General features: G+C 42.5%; 1 protein-coding gene across 7 annotated transcripts in view; it reads left to right on the top strand.

Annotated features, from left to right (window-relative positions):
* Positions 1 to 23649, top strand: part of MEF2A (myocyte enhancer factor 2A) — a 186693-nt gene that overhangs the window by 63429 nt on the left and 99615 nt on the right. For all 7 annotated transcript variants that reach the window (XM_075896958.1, XM_075896956.1, XM_075896957.1 and 4 more), the window contains one exon: positions 16998 to 17201. In XM_075896958.1, the coding sequence (XP_075753073.1) occupies positions 17028 to 17201 (174 nt within the window). In that variant the 5' untranslated portion in view covers positions 16998 to 17027. The remainder of the gene's footprint in view (positions 1 to 16997; positions 17202 to 23649) is intronic.

Here is a 23649-nt window from a genome sequence, read left to right as displayed (position 1 = left end):
CTTCACCATTCCTTTCACTTCCATCCCTCCCACCACCCCACCCTCCCCGTCCCTTTTCAGGGACCCATCTCACGAGGATCTCCTGCGACAGGAAGTCCATCACCTCCTGGACATCGGAGCGATAGAGAGGGTCCCCGATCAGTTCAGGGGAAGAGGGTTCTATTCCAGATACTTTCTAACGGAAAAGAAAACGGGGGGCTGGAGACCCATTCTCGATCTAAGACGTCTGAATCGTTATCTTCGCAGACAGCGCTTCAAAATGGTGACACTGACTTCCATAATCCCATCCCTCGATGTCAACGATTGGTTCGCTGCCCTCGATTTACAAGATGCGTATTTTCACATCACAATACATCCCGCGCACAGGCGTTTTCTGCGATTTGTGATAGGTCTCGATCATTTTCAGTATCGGGTTCTACCATTCGGTCTGGCTTCAGCACCCAGAGCCTTCTCAAAAACCCTGGCCGTCGTGGCAGCTCATCTGCGTCGGTTACAGGTGATAATATATCCATACCTGGACGACTGTTTAATAAAAGGTGCCACGCAGCGAGAGGCATCGCAGATGGTGGCGACGGTAGAACAAACGTTCGAGTCACTCGGCCTCCTCCTCAACAGGAAAAAATCAACACTTATTCCGACGCAATTCATAAAGTTTATAGGGATAAACCTCGATTCACGCACGGCAAGAGCTTACTTACCTCACGAAAGGTTTCAAGCGATCAAGGATCTCGTGACCATACTAACCAGCAACACCATGGTATCGGTACACAGTTGCCTGCGTCTCCTGGGCCACATGGCAGCGGCCACTGCTGTAGTTCCTCATGCGCGCCTCCACCTGAGGGGTCTCCAACATTGGTTGTCCACAGTTTATGTCCCTGTGAGGCACGACATCCAAAAGGTAGTATGCCTACCTCCGCATGTCCAAAGATCCCTGCAGTGGTGGACGAAAAAGCAAAACCTTCTGCCAGGGGTTCCATTCCATCGACAACAACCATCGGTACAGATAACATCGGATGCCTCACTCATCGGCTGGGGGGCCCACATGGGCAGCGAACGAATTCAGGGCAAATGGTCTCCCAGCGAAAGGCGTCTGCACATAAATCTGTTGGAGCTTCGGGCAATCTTCTACGCATGCAAACATTTTCTTCCCCACATCAGAGGTCTGACAGTGAGGATACTGACGGACAATATAGCTGCAATGTATTATGTCAACAGACAAGGAGGAGCACGGTCACGATCCCTATGCGCCGAAGCAGTGCGATGTTGGAACTGGTGCATACAGAACAACGTAACCATAGCAGCGTCGTACTTACCTGGCACCGCCAATGTAATTGCAGACTCTCTCAGCAGGCAATTCCCCACGGATCACGAGTGGGAGATAAGGACAGATGTACTTTCTGTGGTATTTCAGAAATGGGGGATTCCACAGGTAGACCTATTCGCAACATACAACAACAAGAAATGTCGCCTGTATTGCTCGAGAGCAGGGCTCGGCAAGGGCTCTCTCGGCGATGCGCTTCTGGTCACATGGAAGAAGACACTTCTGTATGCTTTTCCCCCCACAGTGCTTATCTCCAGGACACTGGAGAAAATCAGCTTAGAAGCGGCGACTGTCATTCTGCTAGCGCCAGCGTGGCCCAGGCAAGCCTGGTATCCATTCTTACACAGAATGTCAGTTCAACCACCTTACCCTCTTCCTCTTCACCAAGACCTCCTTACTCAGGTACGAGGCACGCTGTTACACCCCAGACTGCAGGCGTTGCATTTGACGGCGTGGCTCCTCAGTGGCTAAAAGGGGATGAAAATCTCTGTTCTGAGCAGGTCAAGACAATACTTCTACACAGTAGGAAAGACTCTACGAGGAACACGTACCTTGCAAAATGGCGGAGATTCGCTAACTGGTGCATTCAGAACAACATACACCCTCTCTCATCTCCTCTACAACACGTTTTGGACTACATCCTTCACTTACGGACTTCAGGGCTGGCACTATCGTCCCTAAGAGTGCACTTGGCAGCCATCAGTGCTTTTCACCAGCCAATAGAAGGTTCCTCGCTCTTCTCCCATGCAATTACAAAGAGGTTCCTCAAAGGGCTCCTAAATTTGCATCCACCACGAAGGGCGCCTTCCCCTTCTTGGAATCTGGATTTAGTATTGGACACCATTATGTACCCACCTTTTGAGCCCTTGACATCAGTTTCTCTGCATATGCTAACAATGAAAACAGTCTTCCTCCTTGCAATTACATCGGCAAGAAGGGTAGGTGAACTGGGGGCGTTGATGGCAAGCCCTCCTTTTACAGTTTTTTCCAAAGATACAGTGACGCTGCGATTACACCCAGATTTTATTCCCAAAGTCTGTTCTTCCTTCCATATTAACGAGCCTGTGGTCCTCCCGACATTTTATCCCAAGCCTCATTCTTCAACTAGGGACGCTCTGTTTCACACGCTCGATGTCCGACGTGCGCTCTCCTTCTATATAGATAGAACACGTCAATGGAGACGCACTGACAGACTGTTGGTATCTTTGGCACCTAGATCAAAGGGCAAAGCGCTTTCCGCTCAACGCATTGCAAATCTCATCACTCTCTGTATTACGAAATGCCACTTGCTTAGGAATAAGCCTCTACCTGTTTTACCTCGGGCTCATTCTACGCGAGCGGTAGCGACTACCACTGCCTTTGCAAAGGGTATTCCCCTTGCGGATATCTGCCGGGCAGCTACCTGGGCCTCTAGCGCAACTTTCGCACGGCATTATGCCGTAACTAAGAGGTGGGCTTCAGATACAGCGGTAGCCTCTGCAGTCCTGTCCACAGTAGAAAATAACTGACCCGGAGCGCATTCTGGGTTACTGCTTTATACTCACCTGGAGTGGAGCACCCACGGGGACCACTCGAAGAAGAAGAAGAAGTTACTCACCTTGTGTAGTAACGATGGTTCTTCGAGATGTGTCCCCGTGGGTGCTCCACGCCCCACCCTCCTCCCCGCTCCGGGTCTTTTTGCTTTATCTTTCAGAGACCGAGCGGTGAGAGGAACTGACAAGGGGGAGCCGGTCCGTTGCAAAGGCGCGAACGCCGCGCGCTGCGTCCGCGCGTGCGCGGTCCGGCTCGGCTACGGCTATAGAAGTTTTTCCGACCAGCGGCGCCGGGACGGGACCCGACACCTGGAGTGGAGCACCCACGGGGACACATCTCGAAGAACCATCGTTACTACACAAGGTGAGTAACTTCTTCTTTCAAGCACTCTATCAGTCAAGGACAGTGTGGTGGCTGTGGTGCACCAGTCTCCCCACTTTCAAAGAAGTCCCACACAGGCAGTTGAGATCTGGAAGGTCCTAGTCACAGACCGGCACATAAGTGGGGGCTTGTGTGATTTAGTAGTCTTGCTCGAGGACTGAGGCAGGTTGAACATCTTGGTAGCTGCACCCATGACTGAGCAGTCTTCTTTAGGACCCACTCCGCCCATCCCACATGGGAAGGAAGCTAGGAAAAGTGCCCTAAAACAGTCTTGACTCTTTTCTTCTTGGCTGGATAGCCGTAATTTAGCTGGATCACCACCAATGGTCGAAAATGTAAGGCATTTTTCAGCTTTGGAACCTGGAAAGTACATACCCTGATTGACAACTCCGTGACCAACTCAGAGCAGTGTACAGCTGTCATTCCACATGAATTGAATCGGTTGAACATCGATATTACTGCCTTGTCCAAAACTAGAAGAGCTGATGAAAGACCAGTAAGGGAGGGGAAAGGGGGATGCACCTACTTCTGGAAGGGAAAACCTGGAACCTGAATTGTATGGAGTAGGCTTTGCTATAAAGAACAAGCTCATAAGATCCCTTTCTTAACTGCCATTTGGCATCAGTGAGCAGCTTATGACTCTCCTTTTTAGGCTTATAAAAAAACCGACCGGTAACTATTGTGAGTGCCAACTAGATCATAACTTCTAATTGATGCTTATCTGCTTTTCAGGCTATTACTGTTTTACAAGGTCTATCCTGCATGACTTCAAAAACCAAAATGAAAACCCCAAATGCATCAAAAACTTAATTTTGGGTAGAGGGGAATAAAGGCCAGGTATTATCAGATGCAATATATTTAAGTGTTAAAGTTCTCTATTTAAAATAGAGACAATTATATATTAACATAGATAGTTTCTTGTAATTTTGTTACTGTAAAGCTTTCAAAAACTTTCTAGTTGTGATTTTGCTTGGTGGGCAAAATCAGGCCCATAAGCTGGATCTGCCCTCTAAGTGTTTCTCTCAAGCTTGCTCAGCTAATGAGCATACTTGCAGTCTGTGTTCAGCTACTCCATCCTCCCACCTTGGTCCATTCTGCAACCGAGCTGCTCCCAGGATTCTCCTGATAGCTGTGCAGAGGCTAGGGGAGTGCTTAAGTCAGGTACAGGGACAGTGGGGACACCCTATCTGTTTCTAAGATTTCAGTACTCCTGTACATGCACAAATGCACACTCCTCTCTTCTCATATCCTATCTCTGCAGAGTTGGGGAGGGTGGAGACAACCAAGCAGGACAGTTTTCTCTGTCTTATACACAGTGCAGAATTTCTCTCAGAAACTTACCCAGCAGCAGCCAACACACACCCATTGTCACTGGTTCACACACACATGCAGTCTGTCATCCACCTACACTCTTCTAGTCTGTGGGTCACACTATCTGTGTCACAAGTGTCTCACATACAGATTCTCTTTCACACTCACACATGCTCTTCCTTTCTCTCTCTAGCTCTTCCGTCTGAGGTCCCACCCCTTTTGGTGGGCCTAGAGTCAGCACATGACCACATACCAAAGTTCATGAAGTGGCCTCTTGCAGAAATTATTGCCCACTCTTGTTCTAGTCATTATCCTTTCCTTTTCAGTTTTTCACTTTCTATTGGGTATTTATTACTTTCCACCTTCTTTCATTCGCTTGTTTTATTTTTAAAAATAATTAAACAGCTGTTTTGAGGTTCCAAGTCAAGCTTGTTGCATGAGATAGTAAACCAGTGGAGTATTAGTTTTACAAAGAGAGAGCTTATTTAATTTTCAGTTGTGGCATACAACTTTATGAGGTGGGGGAGTGAGGACTAAGTTTACATTTTGGTATTAGTAAAATGAGAAGTAAATTAAAATATGTAGCTAAGGATCCTTTTCTGGAACTGCTAGTCATAGTGTCCTTTAAAGATGTCGAAGACTAGTTGACTATCCGATAAGCATTCGTGTATCGGATAGTATTTTGACTAGTTGAATAGTTGATATCTTCCCCCCCCCTTGCTGCCTCTATAAATAGAGGCAGCAAAGGGAGGGGAAGGGGTACTTCAAAATGTCAGCGCTGCACAGTGACGCTGCCACTCTGAAACCCCCAAGCAGCTTCAAATCAGCTGTGCAGCAGCTGCCCCTTTAAAATGCCTCCTGTGTGCCTTCAAAGTGGCAGCCGTGGAGCCCAGGAAATGCCACAGGGAGCCTGGGGTCAGCTGGGCAGTTCCCAGCTGACCCTGGACTCCACAGCAGCTGCCCTGTGGAATCACTACAGAAGTGGTGTTTTAAAACGGCAGCCCTGGAGCCCGGGGTCAGCTTGGGACTCCCCAGTTGATCTCAGGCTCACTGCGGCATTTCCCCAGAACCTGGAATCAGCTGGGGAGTCTCCAGCTGACTGTGGATTCTAGGAAAGTGCCATGCATTGGAATCCAGGATCAGCTGGGGGCTCCCCGGCTGTCCCCGGGCTCCTAGCAGCATGCAGTGTAGCATGGAGCCTGGGGTTAGCGGAGGACTGTGAGTCCCCTGCTGACTCTGGGCTCCATACCTTAGAAATGCACACGAGCTCCCACTGAGTACTCTTTGTGCATTTCTAAGCAGGCACCCGTATGCAGCCTGGAGTCAGCAGGACTTCCCTCTGGCCCCCAGCTTTATGCGGAGGTCCGCATTCCTCCTTTGAAATGTACAAGAGCCCTTGTACTGGAAATTCCATCGACCAGTTGACTAGTCAGTTAACCGCATTTTAGTGCCCTTTTTATCGTAGTACACCTCCCCATACACATTGTTTACTTTTAGAAATTGGCCAATCTGTGTATTGGGAATTCAGTAGTTTAACCTGGTGATGATATACTTTGCTTATATTCCCTTTGTCTAATGATATTCAATCTTTTAAACTTCAGTGTTAACTCTGCTTTACTTGAGCTGAGAGCAGTGTTCCCTCTAATCTCTTCCATCTGTGTGTGGATCTTTTCCATCCATGTGTGGAATAATTTTATATGCACCGAGGCATCTATGCACCATCAGTAGAACAGTAAAATTTAGCTCTGGGCGCTCTGCTAATCAGGAGTGGCACGTGCGCATAGGCCAACTCGGCCGTTGCCTAGGGCGCCACCTTCAACAGGGCACCCACTGATGACGTCACTCCATTGAGGGCCATGCAAGCGGGGGCGCCGATCGCGTGTTCCGCCTGGGGTGCCAGCTGCCAGCAGCCCGCCTCAGGCTACCCCTGTTACTAATCCACCAACTGGCATTTGAATCCCTCTTCAGCCGCTGAACAAGCACATACTGACTGAAAGTCACACCTGTCTTTCAGTTGAGGAAGACCAAAGAATGAGGTCAGTTCATTGGAAAAGCTCACACTTGGTTCCAGGAAAGTCTGACCCAAAGGCTTGTGTACTGATCACTAGACACGCTTTAATAAAATGGTGACTTGGAGGGAGGACTGTAATTGGGTAGAATTCTTACTTCACAGCTAGTACTCTAGAAGTATTATTAAATGGCAGGTTTGCTCCAGCTTTCATCTATGAGAAGTGTGTAGGCACAATGATTTTTATCATTGACTGTTGGAATATACAAGTAATTCCCAGTCAGTCGGTTGACTTGTATATTCCAGAGCATGTAACTTGCTAACATCTGCAACTACAATAAGGGTAGCTTTCCAAAATCCATAAGCCCTCTGAAGAGATTTTATTTGACTTACTGTGTAATGGATTTTCATCTGGACATGAAAATTTTATTGTATAGCTTTATACGGAAACTGCAGACATTGGGGTTATGTTGCCAATACCCATTTTAATGAAGTATCTATACTGTTGTAATAAAATGGCTATTGGCAGTGTGCTGCGTAAATCTTAAGGCTGTTTCTTTTAATGATACCACCTGCTAGGAGATACAAAGAGTACGGAATGCATTTTACATCGTAGTTGGCAGCAAAGAGGCAGCACTAACCGAACTTTACATATGGAAAAATATCTTGATGTAGAGGGTTTGTTGATACAATTTTCTCACGCAGCTTCCACACACAACTCAAATTTGTCATTCCAAACAATGTGTTTTACACAAGCATGCTCTATATGAAATGTAGATACCAATAATTAAAAACAACAACTCTAGGAGCCAAAGAAAACATGTTTTAGCACTGCTTCACAAAAATATTATTCTTATGACAGCTGTTAAACACAAGTTGTAGTGGCTTATGGATTTGTAATGTGGCAATGCCAGTGCAACTCCATAATTGAAGTTGAGTTATGTACTTAAAACAAGGGCTGAAACTTTTCCTGTGTATAAAATGTACAGTGCCTTGTCCATCTTAAAATGCTCTAAGAAAATGGATTATTTTGAGAATTTACAAGTAAAATTGTAAATTTGTAAAAAATTAAGTAAAAAATGGGTCCTTTAATATTTGACTTGTCACTTGTTTTCATCCTGAGTGATTGTAAAGTAGACCCTTGAAATTTGTCTGTTATAATGCCCTTAACTCACTGAAGTCTTCTTGTGCCTAGGATATATTTTAAAAATATTTAGTTAGAATTAATGGTAATTTCCCCCCATTAGTCATAACTGAAAGTTACATAAGAACGGCCGTACTAGGTCAGACCAAAGGTCCATCTAGCCCAGTATCCTGTCTGCCGACAGTGGCCAGCACCAGGTGCCCCAGAGAGGGTGGACCGAAGACAATGATCAAGCGATTTGTCTCGTGCCATCCCTCTCCAGCCTCTAACAAACAGAGGCCAAGGACACCATTTTATCCCCTGGCTAATAGCCTTTTATGGACCTAACCTCCATGAAATTATCTAGCTTCATTATCTAATGCCATTTTGATAGTGGCATTTGTCATGATTTCTTTGAAGGAGAGGAGTTGGTTTTATTACCTAATTATATTCGTAACTAGAGAGACCATCTGAGATTGGGGCTTCATTTGTGATAGGCCGGGTATAGAAAGAGAAACAGTTCCTCTTCTGAATAGGGTTACCAGGTATCTGGTATTGACCGGACAGTCTGGTATTTTTGCCTCCTGTCTGGTTTAAAAAAAAAAATTCAGAACATACCGGACACCTAAAATGTTTGCTATTTTCTGACTCCCCCTCCCACTGGCCAGTAGGCGAAAATACCAGGTGCTTACCTACTTCCACAGGGGAGCTGTGTGGCCCGGAGCAGGAAGACAAGATGGTAGATCATAGAATCATAGAATAATAGGACTGGAAGGGACCTCGAGAGGTCATCGAGTCCAGCCCCCCGCCCTCAAGGCAGGACCAAGCTCCGTCTACACCATCCCTGACAGATGTCTATCTAACCTGTTCTTAAATATCTCCAGAGAGGGAGATTCCACCACCTCCCTTGGCAATTTGTTCCAATATTTGACCACCCTGACAGTTAGGAATTTTTTCCTAATGTCCAATCTAAACCTCCCCTGCTGCACTTTAAGCCCATTACTCCTTGTCCTGTCCTCAGAAACCAAGAGGAACAAATTTTCTCCTTCCTCCTTGTGACACCCTTTTAGATATTTGAAAACTGCTATCATGTCCCCCCTTAATCTTCTTTTTTCCAAACTAAACAAGGCCAGTTCATGAAGCCTGGCTTCATAGGTCATGTTCTCTAAACCTTTAATCATTCTTGTCGCTCTTCTCTGTACCCTTTCCAATTTCTCCACATCTTTTTTGAAATGTGGCGCCCAGAACTGGACACAGTACTCCAGCTGAGGCCTAACTAGTGCAGAGTAGAGCGGCAGAATGACTTCACGAGTTTTGCCTACAACACACCTGTTGATACAACACACCTATAGATGGCTGCTGGCAGCCTGTTAGGGCCAAAAAAGCTCCAAAGGCATTTCTTAAAGGGGCCATGCTGGCTTTTTTTTTTTTTTTAATTTAAAATTTTTTTTTTGCTGAACTCTCGGCATCCCCCCCCCCCCTTTTTTTCCTCAACAACTTTGGTCTCCCCTCCGCCCTTTTTTTCCCTCAACAGATTTTTTTTTCCCTGGTGGGGGTTTTTTTCGGGAGAGGGGGGTGTTCAGTATTTTTGGTTAAACCATCTGACAACCCTGCTTCTGAAGAACTTGAAATCTACGTAGACAGATAGAGAAGGGGCAATGGGAAAGGATATGACCTAAAAATACAAAGGAACCGTGGTGTTGGTTTGCAGTCTTCATGTTGCATGGGGTGTTTTTGTTAAGTGTTTTTTTTTTTGGTGTATGTGGGTGGGTGGGTGGGTGGAGGAGGGAGTTTTAGCTTTTGGAATGGAAAGGTTTGCCAAAGGGGAAGTAAGCAAATGGAAAGGTAGGAAGAGAAGACTGTGCAGATGAATAGAAGGTAACAAGTCTTACAGACCAAGTAGTGAGAGACTGAGGTGAAGGAACTGTAGGAGTAAACAACATTGTCTAATACATAGCACTAGTCTGTGACTTAGGAGACCTCTGCTCTGTTGCCAGCTTCGGGTAAGTCACTTTACCACCCTGTGCTACTACGCTGAAAGATGCTTATGCAACTCATGTACCTAATAGGTAGATATCTCTTTTGAGACCCATAGAGTGGAAATAGGAGATAGGGATGTCAATTTGTAGTCGATTGCATGATTAACTGATAAGCTTGTGAACCTGTCCCATGGGGAGCCAACTCTCCGTGCATGCTGGCTCCTTGGAGCCACCTGCCCCCTCTCTTGCTGCCTCTCACAAAGGTAGCAGACGGTGGGAGGTTGGCAGGCAGGAGCCGATATTTGGAGGGAACTGGCTTTAAAAACTAGCTCCCCACGAGCACTGACTTGACAGAACTAACTGCCCCTCTCTGGGCAGCAGTGGCAGCAGTGCGGAGGGGAGATAGGGAAGGCTGCTCTGTGGGATGCTGCTGTAGCCTCTGTCCACGATAAGGTCAGGCCCGCCACGGACAGGGGCTGCTGTCACTCCATACTGCTGCTTTTGTATCAGAAGCAGTAGCATGCGGTGGCAAGCTGGAGCTGGTCTGTGCAGGAAGCTGGTTTTAAAACCGGGTCCCTTCATGGATCAGTTCCCTCCTGCCATGCTGCGCTGCTGCCTCTGGTGTGGGGTGGCAGGGGGTTCCCTGGGAGTGGGGCCGGGAGTGCACTGGCTGCTAGTCCCGCCCCGGGGACTGTCGAATAATCATGTAACCACTAAGTGTTTGCAGTTACATGATTATTAAATTAATTTGTATCTATCATCCCTCATAGGAGTGAGTTACGTTGCTAAGCTGATTTAGCACTCCACATCCAGAAGCTTCTGGAGTTGGGTGTGGTCTTTCTAAGGGGTTGCTCCAATAGGTTTACTGTTGCTGGGGTCAGACACCAGGGCAAGCAGTCAGGGAAGCTACTTTAACTAAGGGCCATGTGTCTTGTGTGAGCTGGGAGAAGCGGAGGCAGGAGCAGGAAGAAGGCTATTGTCCCTAAGCCTGAGCATTTTGCAGTAGGTTAGTGACACTGCTAATTCTGTAACGGGGGAGCACATGCACCCTTAAGTCTAACAAAGGGAAGTCATCAGTGAAAATAATTATTTTAATTATATGCTTGGAATGTTTTGGTTTTAGCTAAACTGTTCCAATCAACTTTTTCCATCTTAGTATGTGATTTATTAACTTTGAAAGAAAAGTAAAAATGGGAAAAGTGTCATTTTTTTTTGTTTTCTTTATAAATATACATTTGTGACTTAACTGAACGATTGGTTAATCAGTTAGCTGACTGGTTAACTATGATCCACAGCAGAGGAAGTCTGCATGGATTCCAATTGAAGATTTGTACAAGCAAGTGGAAGGAAGTTGTTTGACTCAACTTTGGTGATCAAAGACACTAATTGAGACCTAGGTGAACTAAGCCTAAGCTTTTGGGATTTCTCAGATTTTTTCTTTGTGAGTTGTGTGATATGAACTGTTCAAATTTTAATTTTGTTTTTATTGTAACTGAAGATAATGTTTGTGGATTATAAAATAGCTGCTATTTTGTAAAAATTAGACTGAGTTTTTTCGTTATAAGCTTTTGATAGTAATTAAATTAATTCTTTTTGGGCCTTGAATGTGGGGAGATTGATTCTACAATCCTTGCTGAAAATCCTTAGGGACTCAACTCAGGGTCTTCAGCTACTTTTTAATGTGTTTTTTGTTCCTTTTTAAAAAGGCACCGGAGAAGGGTAGTGAAGTTTAGCCCATTCAATATTACATTTATGTCCCTTGTAAAGCACTCTAAGGGTGCATCTATACAGAGCCGTAAACTCAAAATAAGAGACACAATTTGCGTATCTTATTTCGATTGTATTTTGAAATGAGGGGCACCAGACTTTGAAATAACATGCTATTTCAAGACATCCCTTAACCTTGGAATGAAGGTTACAAAGATGCCAGAATAGCGCACCCGTTATTTTGAAAAATATTTTGAAATAACGCGTGCATTTAAAAGACTGTCTAGCAGCTGTCTAGACAGACCTGAAGATGTGTGGATGAAAAGTACCATTACAGAGCTAGATGACATAAAGTGGTGTTGTTTATTAATGAGCCCAGGGGAGAGAATGTCCAGGCTGGGGGAAAGAGCCTGCTGACATTGTGGACGTTAAAGAACCCTGTTGCAGTTGCTTCTGTGGTTGATGCCAGCTGAGTTAATGTCTGGCTCCTTTCAAGAGTTTCTTTCTCAAACTTCCATGACTGTGGAGAAAATTATGTGGATTTGATACTGCTTCTACCAATTACTTCAAAGGAGAGGGCTATCTCCTGCGTACTTCTAACTTTTGGAAAAGGGGGGAGCCCTGGTTGGCTCTCATTTCTCCCACAGCTTCCATCTTGTGACGTGTACCTGGTAAATAATTTTCCATTAATCGTAAATAATCCTTTTTTTTTTTGTGATAAAATGTACCATGACTTATGAACAGAGAGGACAAGAAAGGGGAAACGAGGGCCATGTGAGTGCAGGGGAATGTGGGTGATAGGATGGAGAAGTATGCAGGGAAGTGTAGAGTGTAGAAGGGGTGTGTTGAGAGGAAAGTGGGAATACACGAGAGGCAGTGGGACTTACGGGTATTGGAGGATGTGGAATTTGTTCTATTCAGTCTGACTAGTTTGAAGAAGTAAAGTCACTATGAACGCAGCCTAACTGGATGGTATGCTCTGGCTTCATTGTGCAGTTCCAGAGTAGCATAAAACAGCCAGAGTGTACAAACTAATCTGGCCATACAGATTTAAATAAAAATCATTTTGAATTCATACTTCATAACTTCAGATTATTGCAAGCATCATATTACAATATAGACAAGTTTTTCGGTGCTCTTATGACATTTTAGATTAGAGAAAAATTTATTAGCACACTATATTTAGATGTGATTAAATTAAAAGTATATCCTGTAATATGAGGTAAAATGCTATGGGGAAGTGGTAGTTATTAATATGAAACTAAATATTATAAAACTAGGAAATTTGGCATAATGGTCAAACTTCAAAAAGAAAGCCAAACATATTACGATTTGCGAAGGCATAATTAAATACCGTGTGAAATGTTAATTTATCCAGGTAGTGATGCTGTGGGGTTAGTGATTGATTGAGAAAAAAATCAAACATTTATTTAAAAAATAGTTTAATCTACTACAGACCATAATGCTAAACTACATTAGTCATACTTCATGGTTATTGCATAATATCACATTGCTATCATAATATCACAGCTTTTTGTCTGGTAATATGTATGTATCAAGATAAACTATTTTTTAAAAAGTCTGATCTAGTTCAAACAGGAATTAATTGAGTAGTCCTCTGGTAGGTATTACATAGGACAAGCTAGATGAGCACAATGGTCCTTTCTGGCCTTCGAATCTATGAATCACAATGCTTGTATAAGGTAGTCAGTTATCTCTGTTACAGATGGGGGAAAAGGAAGTGGAAGAACAGCCAGATGACTTGACTGAGGTTCTTGGTCCACTACAGAACGGAGGCCATTTCAGTGTCACTATTAGAACGTGGTGGTCACTCACTCAAATCATAAAACAGCAGCTCTCTGAGATATTGTGTATATGCAAGATTGTTTTCTAATGTATGTTGTCTTCTTTGAGGAATATACATCATGTGTAAGTTAGTTGTTCCAATATAATGCATATTGCATTTTCACAGTTTGTGTCTTTGGTTCAAGAATATAAAGCAGTTCCCAAAATGGGCTTTAGAATACTGTTATTTCAGTTAAAGTTTGGTGGGTAAAATTTTCAAAAGTGCCTAGCACCCATTTTCAGAAGTGATTGAGGTACTAATATCTTTAGTCCCAGGCTCATAAGTGCCTAAGCTACTGTTTTAAAATGAGATTTAGGCACTTCAGGAAAAATGTACCTAGCATTCTTATTTTCCTTATTAGCTTGTCATAAGGGAGATGTTTATGACTCCTTCTGACTTGTTCATGTGTTTGTGGATTTAAACATACTTTTTCTTTCTCACTGAGATTTGGGAGGAGGAGAACCTCGGGCAGTGGTTCTTAAACTTCTTCCCTGTGGTCCACTCTGCTCAACACAGGCCTTTCTGCAGGCCACCAGCTAACTACCTATAATGACAAAATGAGTGCAGGAGGGGTTAGGTGTGCAGGTCTGGCTGGGAAGTTGGGTACGGGTGTGGGGGGGCGGGGTCTGGCCAGGAGGGAGGGTGCAGGAGTGTGCGTGGGGATAGAAGGGTCTGGCGGGGAGGTTGGGTTCAGGAGTGTGGGGTCTGGGCATGAGAGATGCTTACTTGGCTCTGTGCCCCCTGCTGCTGTGGTCATGAAAGCCTCCAGGTGAGCGGTTTCCTGCATTGCCATTTCCCCAGCTATGGGGAGGAGGAGTGGCAGTGCTTAGAGCTGCTTCCTTACTTAGCAAGTCATATCTGGTTCATACGACTTCTTCTCTTCCCCTCCCTTTTCCCCAAGGAAGATGAGCCCAGAGCCTGTCTCCCACCTGAAAGCTTGGTGTGTGGGCTACACTTTGAGAACAACTGACCAAAGGGAAATGACCAGGCTTCTTAAGAGCATAATTGCCTCACATTAAACAAGAAGGGGAAGCTTGTGTAAATTCATAAGCAAAGATTTTTATAATTGTGCCTCCTTTCTTCAGCAACATCTGAGAATGAAAACATTTTTCTGAAGCAAATTCTCATGAAGACAATTGCTATTTAAAATACTTAATCTTATGTTCTATGTGATATCTGGTTTGAGCAAAATAAAATATATTTTAAGTCACAAGGTTATCTGGAAAATTGTTTCTTCTCCAAGAATTGTTTTTATGGAGTTCTTCATCATGGTTTTATTTGGAAGCCCAGAAACTTTTCTGCTGTCCTGAGTTTTAGCTAAAATTTCAGGTGACTGAGTCATACATGGCACATGATAGCGTTTCATTTGGTAGATCTGTCCACTAGGTTTCAAAAAAAAAAAAATGTATCGCAGTGTAACTGCCTCATCTTCAAGTGGTGGTCTAAGGGCAAATCTGTTACGATTTTCCAAATGGGAGCTGATTTAGGGAGAATGAGTATAAAATTGTGAGCTGAATTTGTATTGATTTAAGATTAAGGCTTCAATTAACCTTGTCAAACCAAAAATGTTGGATAATGTTTTGTGTTTTTGTTCAAGCCAGCCAGGCTGTGACACACTGGCTAGTCAAAACTTAGCATTTTATAGGTACAGAGTGGAGTCTGTAAACTTTTCACATGGTGGAAGTACATGATAATTGATGGCCATCAACTAGTGCAGGCTGTAGCTGTGAGGTACCCTAATTGAGAATGGATCACTCAAAATTACCCCATTCTCTTCATTCCCTCTGAAGCAACTGGCATGAGTCACTGTCAGAGACGGGATACTGGGCAGATGGACCAGTAGTCTGACCCAGTATGTCAGTTCGTGTGTTATGCCCCTAGTGTGATTTAGATGGGATAGGTCCTGCCTAGAGCGGGGGGCTGGACTTGACGACCTTCTGAGGTGTCTTCCAGTTCTATGATTCTATGATAAGGGGATGGTTGGATGAAATAACATGATCTTGGTAACTAATTGACCATTCATTATCAGTTGGAAATAGGTCAATGGAGGGATGATAGGAGTTGCTATAGGGAACTTTCTGGGTGTCTGGCTGGTGAGTCTTGCCCACATGCTCAGGGTTTAGCTGATCGCCATATTTGGGGTCAGGAAGGAATTTTCCTCCAGGGTAGATTGGCAGAGGCCCTGGAGGTTTTTCGCCTTCCTCTGTAGCATTGGGCACAGATCACAGCTGAAGGACTCTCTGCATGTTGGGGCCTTCAAAGTATTTGAAGGCTTCCATATCTGAGACATAGGTGAGAGGATTATTATAAGAGGGGTGGGTGAGATTCTGTGGCCTGCACTGTGCAGGGGGTCAGACTAGATGATCATAATGGTCCCTTCTGACCTTAAAGTCTATGAGTGTGGCAGTATTTCTTCAGAGCACTTGGTAGACTTGTTAATTCTTGCATTTTTCAGCATGATTGGAAAAGGAATCTTCAATCCAATTGTTCTCATTCACTAAAAATGATGCATAGAGATGTTCAGAGATATTTCACTGAAAATTATTATAGAAAATGGATCCAAATACAAATATACATTTCCACATATTTTTTAACAGAGCTGCTTGACAGTTTAATATTTCCTAAATAGTTTTATATGGCATGCATTAACATTTTAGTGGTGACATTTTTATATTGTTTTTTCGGATTTCTAGCGCTAAAGTTATCAGTCTCCTTAACTCTACTACAAGTTAAAAAAGAGGATGTGACAGATGATATTTGCTGCTCTAGGTTAAAATAAAAGCATCTGTTAAAAATATTTACTTTTCATTTCCCAAAATCATAATAGTGCAGTGAAGGCGTTTGGGGCCAGTGTTCAATTCCAATCCAAGAAGTAGCGTTCCTATGTAACAGTAGATTTTAGTGGTTTCTTCTTGCCAGTACGTGCCATAGAAATGTGTACATAAAATGTGTTTGGTATAGTAGATTAAATTTAGAATGCTCTTGTCCAAATAAATTCATTATGTGGCATAAAAACATATTACAACATTTATGTATCAAGTTTAATTATAATGAGGAGCTGTGCACAATCTGAGATGAGGCAATAGTAGAGAATATCTGTTAAATGAGTAAAAAAGGAGAGACATGTTTTTGTTACTTTTCTTCACTTGAGTCCTTGATCACTGAATTCTCTTAAGACTGGAGATTAAAAGTAAGTCATTGTTGGTCCTCCATACAAAAATATCTAGGAGTAATATTAGTTTTGGTGATGGTTCTCTTGCCCTTGCCCTCCAACTACCTGTAGTACACCAGATTCTTTGAAGACATTGATTTTTTTTTTTAAATAGAGCATTAATGTACCAACAATTTCCCTTTGTATTTTGTAAGTCTAGGATTAAAGCTTGGATAAACTTATAAAATGCTGAACCAGTAAGACCTTTTCAGTATAGCTGGGCTCCATTGTTTTTAGGGACAATTCCATTTAGCAGTTCTGATTAAATTTATTTATTTCAATTAATAGAATTTGGCTCTTCTGTAGTTATGTTTTTATCAGAAGACAGTGTTCCCACCAACTTCTATTTCATTTGTATAACATGGTATCAGTGACATGATTGTATATTTGAATAGGAGAAATGAGAATTAACACTGAACATTAATCTTGCTTGTATGCATGTAATAGATGTCTTGTTACTGGAAGTACAAAGTGCCTTCTCTCAACTACCAGTCATGTTTAGGTGTTAATTACAGCCATTATAAGGGTTTTTTTTTTTCTGTCATCTGAAAAACCTCCACTCTTCTTTCTTGCATAGGTAACATTTACGAAGAGGAAATTTGGATTAATGAAGAAGGCATATGAACTTAGTGTGCTCTGTGACTGTGAAATAGCACTCATCATTTTTAACAGCTCTAACAAACTCTTTCAGTATGCCAGCACTGACATGGACAAAGTTCTACTCAAATATACAGAATACAATGAACCCCATGAGAGCAGAACCAACTCGGATATTGTTGAGGTAACCATTTGAAAAGATGATCAATTTTCTTATCTTCCTAGTATTTGTTTTAGCAAAATGTAGAGGATTATAGAGCTGTTTCAAGTTAAGTAAAATATTTTTGAATAAAACATTTAATTCATTAAATATGAATTGCTATTTTTTAGTTATTCTTTATTACTCAGTTACAGCTTATGTCACATTTGATGGTGAAAAGTACCACTGTTTCCACAGTAATTGAATAATGTATTAGTAGATACTTGTTTTCTTCTGAATTAATAGTTAAAGTACTACTATGTGACTTCTTCAATTCCCAATTCAATTTCTGGTTGAATTTCTGAACTTATAGTAATAGAAACTATGGATTCTCCTTTGAATGGTAGCTTTTCCATACTGTGGCAGAATTCCGATAAAGCTAGCAAGTCTTTCCTTGATTTTTAATGGATGAAGTTCTACACTGCATCACTTGTAATTGCACTACTTTCAAAGATTTGCAAAAGAGTAACTGAGCAGAATTTTATCTGTTGTGTCTATCAGTTTGAGGTATCTAAATATATTTTTATGGCAAAATGTGTTGATAAATTATTTAATTTGTATTAAAACAATTTTTGTACTTTGTTCAGCCTTTCAGTATTTTTCCTGTTAGAATCAAAAAGAGAGGATAAAAACAATCAGACTATGGAGATACCTGGTCTCCTTGTTGGTTCAGTTTCCAAATTATAATAGTTCTCCAATATTCCATTACTGTAGAGTTTATGGTAGTCTTAGCATTACTTGTACCTTCAAGAAAACTTATTTTAAATAACTGTCATTTTTGTTATTTTTCCTGCAGTTCTTTATTAGCATTAATCTTTTAAACTAGGATTATATATTTAAATGTTGAATGAGAAACAAAGATGCTCAAACATTGAAAACAAGTTAGGTTAAAAAAATGAATCCAATGCCCTTGGAAACAATATATTGACAAACATAAATGTTAAAATTCAAATAAAATTGGGTTTCATTTACTAATTTAGGAAGTAAAGTTTAAATGTATAATACATTTGTAAGTGAAGTTTAATTGTGTTGTCCTGAAACACATATTAACAGCATTCTTCTTTGTCCCCATCTAGTTGTTAGACCATGTATGGAGAGTTCATTTGACTGCTGCCTCCAAGCTAATGGACTCAGTCCTTTAGCTCAAGCACTAGCCGCTCATGCTCTTGGAGTATGGGTGGCCTGAAGGAAAAGGTCCTGCAGTGCAGCAGGGTACTTGGCCAGCCTGCCTACTGCAGTCTCAGTCACACCACTACTGAAAGTGCCATGGCCAGAGGCTACCGAGAAGCATGTCTCTGGGTACCTCTTGAGAGGTGTTGCGAAGTGAGAACCTGCCCAGCGGGAGCTGTGGAGGTGGTGTGTGTGTCGTAGGCAGAATGTGGAGGCCTTGAATATAATATTAAGCACTATCTCCAAGAGGTATACCAAGACATGTTTGCCTGCCAGCAGCAGCAGGCAGCTTTGAGCTGAATGGAGCCACCATGGCATGAGTCTCCTACTGCGCCACCTATGCTAAGTGCGTCCCAGGCAAGCCAGAGCCCACACCTTACATCCCCTTCTGCAACCCTGTCCCAGGTCAGAATCTCATCCTGTGCCCAAACTCTATCCCAGACCCCACACTCCCTCATTTAATATAGTGGAAAAGTGCAGTCCATGACCACTTAGCAAATTTTGGAGTAGCTCCTCTGCAAAAATTAATGGCCACCCTGTTTTAGAGTCAGAGGTGCTAGATTCAGTCTCTGTACAACCACTTTGGGGTGGTGTTACACAAGATATTCAAGCGGTTAAGAAAGGAGAAGTGAGAATCCCAAACAATGCTGCACAATGATCAGTAGTTACCAGCAAACCTAATGATATTTGGTTTGTGCTTCATTTAAAATTTGAAACTCCGATATTCTAGCCATATTTTATGAATCATTCACCTACTGGAAATAATCAGCATTCCAAAACTAATACAGATAAGTTAGTGCTATTGAATGACTCTGCGATAAATCAACAAGATTAAGAGGAAGGTAGTCTTTTTTTATGATCCAGCTCCAAACAGAATTCATAGTAGTAGAAAATCAGGGAGTAAACAAGCTTTTCATCTCTCTCAGCCTATTGACGTTGATGATGTGATGACATCATTCTGTCGCCCGGCAGGAAAAACTATAGACAATCTCAGCAAAGTGAAGACAGATAGAGAAAAGAGGGTAGGCGAGCATAGCGAGAAGAGGACGCAGCCCATAGTTTTTTTTTTTTAAAGAAAAATTTGAAAAATTACAGGTGACAGTCTTGTTATCCCAGTTGGTCAACAAGAGAAAGATGTCAACCTATCAGATTAATATGATGAGCTTTATAATTCATTGATACTGACAATAGAAACCTTGTTGGATAGACTTGAAGAAAGCTACTGCATCTTTGGGATAGCACAAATAAAGTATAGACTCAGGCAGTATAATTAGAAGCTGGGAGAAAGAAAATGCAACCGTAAGTTCTGTTGTTGCAGATAACATACAAGGAACCTCTTACTGTGTCTGAGTCTATGCTGCAGACCTTTAGGGCTTTTTCTGTAGTTTTATTGTATGTAGGTTTTAGATTATTCATACTAGATCAGTTTTTTTAAGAACTTGTCTCTTCTACATGAAATATAGTCCTCAGCTTCCTTAGATCAGTCCTCTGGACTCTGGCTATGTCTACACAACAGCATTATTTCAGAATAATTGACGTTATTCTGAAATAACAAAGAGCTCATCTACACAATCAGCCATTATTTCAAATTAATGATGAGCTGGAGGACTTCTTACTCCGACTCCTGTAACCTTTATTTCGCAAAGATTAAGGGAAGTTGAAGGAAGAGTGTTCTTCCTTCAACTTTCTGTTGTGTAGATGGAGCCTAAAGCTGAACTGAACTATTTCTACTTCAGCTACACAATTGACATAGCTGCAGTTGCGTAGCTTAATTCAGCTTCTGCCATGCTGTGTAGACATGCCCTGTGAGTCTTGCTAAAATGATGTTTTTGGACCCTGACTGGACTCAGTTCTAGGAAAATTAAAAAAAAAAAAACCCAGTTGAGAGGTCATCTTGCAAATGTATATCCTTTCAAGGGTTTTCAACTTCTAGAGTTACATGCATCCTTATGTAGTTTGAACAGTTATATCGATTTCCATTTCCTGTTGCTCACACAAATATCTAGTAATTGCTTCTTTCAGTCTGGCCCCTAAAACTGATATTATCTGCATTGGTGGTATTATCTAAGGTAATTGGAGGTAGGTAAGGTAGGTTCACCTCTTTCCTTAGAGATACATTGCTGATGAAAACATAAAGTTACATTTAGGTGCTTAGTATTCAGCTCTTTTATGAAAAGTCTCTCAGGGACAACGTAAAAAATACCAAGTTTATTATGGATACCATTTCATATTTGCCCTGTTCACAGGGAAAATGTTGGTGAGGGGGAGGAATGTGCATGGCTTTTTAAAATCAGCTAATGCTATATTCTCAACATGAGATCTGAGAGTCCTTCAATTCATACCCTAAAATTACAGTGTAGGTCTCTTGGGTGTTTCTGCTTAGACAATTAACAGTTAATTTTTCTCTTGAAGATAAGATGGGACAGTTTTGCATGCTAGCGTGCAAGTAATTGCTCAACTTCAGCCACTTCTCCTCTTTGATTTAGATGAGATTTATTGCTGAAGGGCTGTGAAAATACTCGGGATGTACAGAAATAACCTGCTTATTCTGTTTCAGAGGTCAATTTTTGTATTTCATTTGCTTTAATTACATGTTTATACTGTGTTCATTAATATAATGTCTGAGCAAATTTTCATAGAGTTGAGTGGGTGCTCTGGGGACATAAGTTTGTGGTCCAAATTTGCAAGATTTAACTTCAGTTAAAAGGTTGAGCCTCTTGTTTATGTATAAAATGCTTAATTCAGGGGAAGCTCATAATCTTCTACGCCTTTTTTATTTTTATATGCATCCTGGTATTCTAACATAGGCTTTTTCTTACACCATTAACTTACTACTACTTAAAACTGGTGAAAAGAGAACAACTGTCACCTGTTTGGCTACCCTGTGATGTTGGCAAATGCCCTCTGAATATTGTCATATTCCTCTTCTTCCTTCTTCTCTTTCTTTTTTTCCTCTTTTCTTTTTCTGAAGGTGATCTTTCAGTATTTGGTGCCTAGGAATTTGTTTCTGGCCATGATTGATTTTTTTTTTTTTTTTTTTTTTTTTTTTTAAATACAGGCAGTCCCCGAGTTATGCGGATCAGACTTATGTCGGATCCGCAGTTACGAACGGGGATTTTCTCGCCCCACAGGACTGGAGCAGCGGGATGCCTGGTCCCGCCGCCCACCTCCTCCGGGGCGAGAAAAGCTGCTCCCCATCTCCCTGGTCTGCTGGAGGAGCCAGCAGACCAGGGAGACGGGGAGCAAATCGGCGGAGGACCCGGGCCGGAGCCACGGCGCTGATCTGGAAGCGTTGCAGGTCCGGCCCCGGGTCCTCCGCGGCTTTGCTCGGTGTCTCCCTGGTCTGCAGACCAGGGAGACGCTGAGCAAAGCCGCGGAGGACCCGGGCCGGACCGCGGCGCTGATCTGGAAGCGCCGCGGTCTGGCCCGGGTCCTCCGCCGCTTTGCTCCGCGTCTGCCTGGTCTGCTGGGGGGGGGGGACGCAGCTAGTGCTCCCCCCCCACCCAGCAGACCAGGGAGATGTGGAGCAAAGCCCGGGGCCTGTGGTAGAGCAGGTGGGGCATGCCAGTTGGTCCCGCAGCACCGCTCCTTGGCGCTACTGGACCAACCCGGCAGCACCCCAGCTGCTCTGTCCCAGGAGTCCTGATTCAGCCGCTGCTGATCAGTTTCAGCAGCGGCTGAATCTGGATGCCAGTTCCGACTTACATACAGATTCAACTTAAGAACAAACCTACAGTCCCTATCTTGTACATAACCCGGGGACTGCCTGTATACAAGAACTGTGGTTTTTTAGATAATCACTAGATCTTGAGAAACATTTTCAAAATCCTTTAAAGGAATCTCTATACATTGGGGTAACATGTTCTTCTTGGGTGTCATTTCTGAAACACACTAATGTGCTGCTCATGACTTGGTCTATGTAGATACTGTTGGTGAGTACTAAAGGTTCCATAGTGCACTTACATCTAGTTCTGTGCACTAGAAAACCTTATACACTGACCAAGTAATACACGTAGCATCTTAGTATGCTTTAGAGACTACATCCTGGTAGAGTGTATTGTCTCAATTTGTAGGTAAGCCTTACATCACAATTTTAGAAGTGACCTAGATGCTTAGAAGGCTAAGTTGCATGGACTGTGGGTCCTGAGTTGGAGACAAAGTACATGAGTTAATAATTTTTTTATTGAACCCATTTCTGTATAAGATCAAGTTTGTCTCTGACAGAAATTGGTCCCATAAAAGAGATTAGCTCACTCTCTTGTCTAATACTTTGTCCAACATGGCTACCTCACCACATTATCTAAAGGTTGTCACTTTTGAAATTGGAGCTTAGACTGCTATATCACGTGTGTGTCTTAGAAAATTCTTCAGTAGTTGATTTGGCCTATTGTGGAATGTGCATGAGTAATTCCTTGCTTTAAAGTCACTTTAGTAATAATGCCAAAACTACCAGCTCTCTGTTAGGTATCTTACAGGCTACTGATCTGAAATTTGATCTTTTTGAAATGCAGTGTCTAGCTCATGAGTCAGCAACGTTTCAGAAGTGGCGTGCCAAGATTTAACTTATTTACTTCTGTTTACAGGTCTGTGTGCCATCGATACTTTTTAAAGTCAATAATAGCCCTACTCACAGCAGCTTTGTTAATAAATAAAGATGCAGATCTTACTGTTTTAGTAACACAGGATTTTTTTAAAAAATCTTTAAGATCAGAGTTTTAGATATTTGCAACACTCCAAAAAATTCTGTTAAGAATCTTTTTCTTTCTTACTTTGGGATACACAGGCTTAATTCTTGGCTCCATCACAGACTTCCTGAGTGAGCTAAGGTAAGCTCCCATGGGTACATCTATACTACAGCTGGAGGCGTAAGTTACAGCTCAAGAAGATATATGCACACTACCTTTAGTTGAGCTAGTGCGCTGTGGGTAGGTGTGCACTGCAGTTAAAAACTCACTGCTGTAAGGGGTGAAGCACATACACCTCCTGGTAGTAGTACTAAAGGGGACCTGAATATGTACCGGAGTGTCTTGAGTGCAACCTTAAGCTGATGAAAATTTTTTAAGTTTTTTTTATTCTTTTAGGGAGCAGGAAAGGACTCTTTTTCTAAAACAAAACTTCTCATCTCAAACTGTGGATATTGTGTTAAAAAAAAAAGTCATTTTTTTCATCAACTCAAATTTCAAAGTCTCTTGTAACTAATTAGCACCAGTTTTTGGAGGGGCTTTTTGTAAAGGAAAAATTTCACTAACTTCTTTGGAGGACA

Source organism: Pelodiscus sinensis, chromosome 14, assembly GCF_049634645.1.
Source record: "Pelodiscus sinensis isolate JC-2024 chromosome 14, ASM4963464v1, whole genome shotgun sequence".
Classification (NCBI taxonomy): domain Eukaryota; kingdom Metazoa; phylum Chordata; order Testudines; family Trionychidae; genus Pelodiscus; species Pelodiscus sinensis.
Note: the sequence above shows the minus strand (reverse complement) of the source record. Positions and strands in the feature narration are given on the sequence as shown.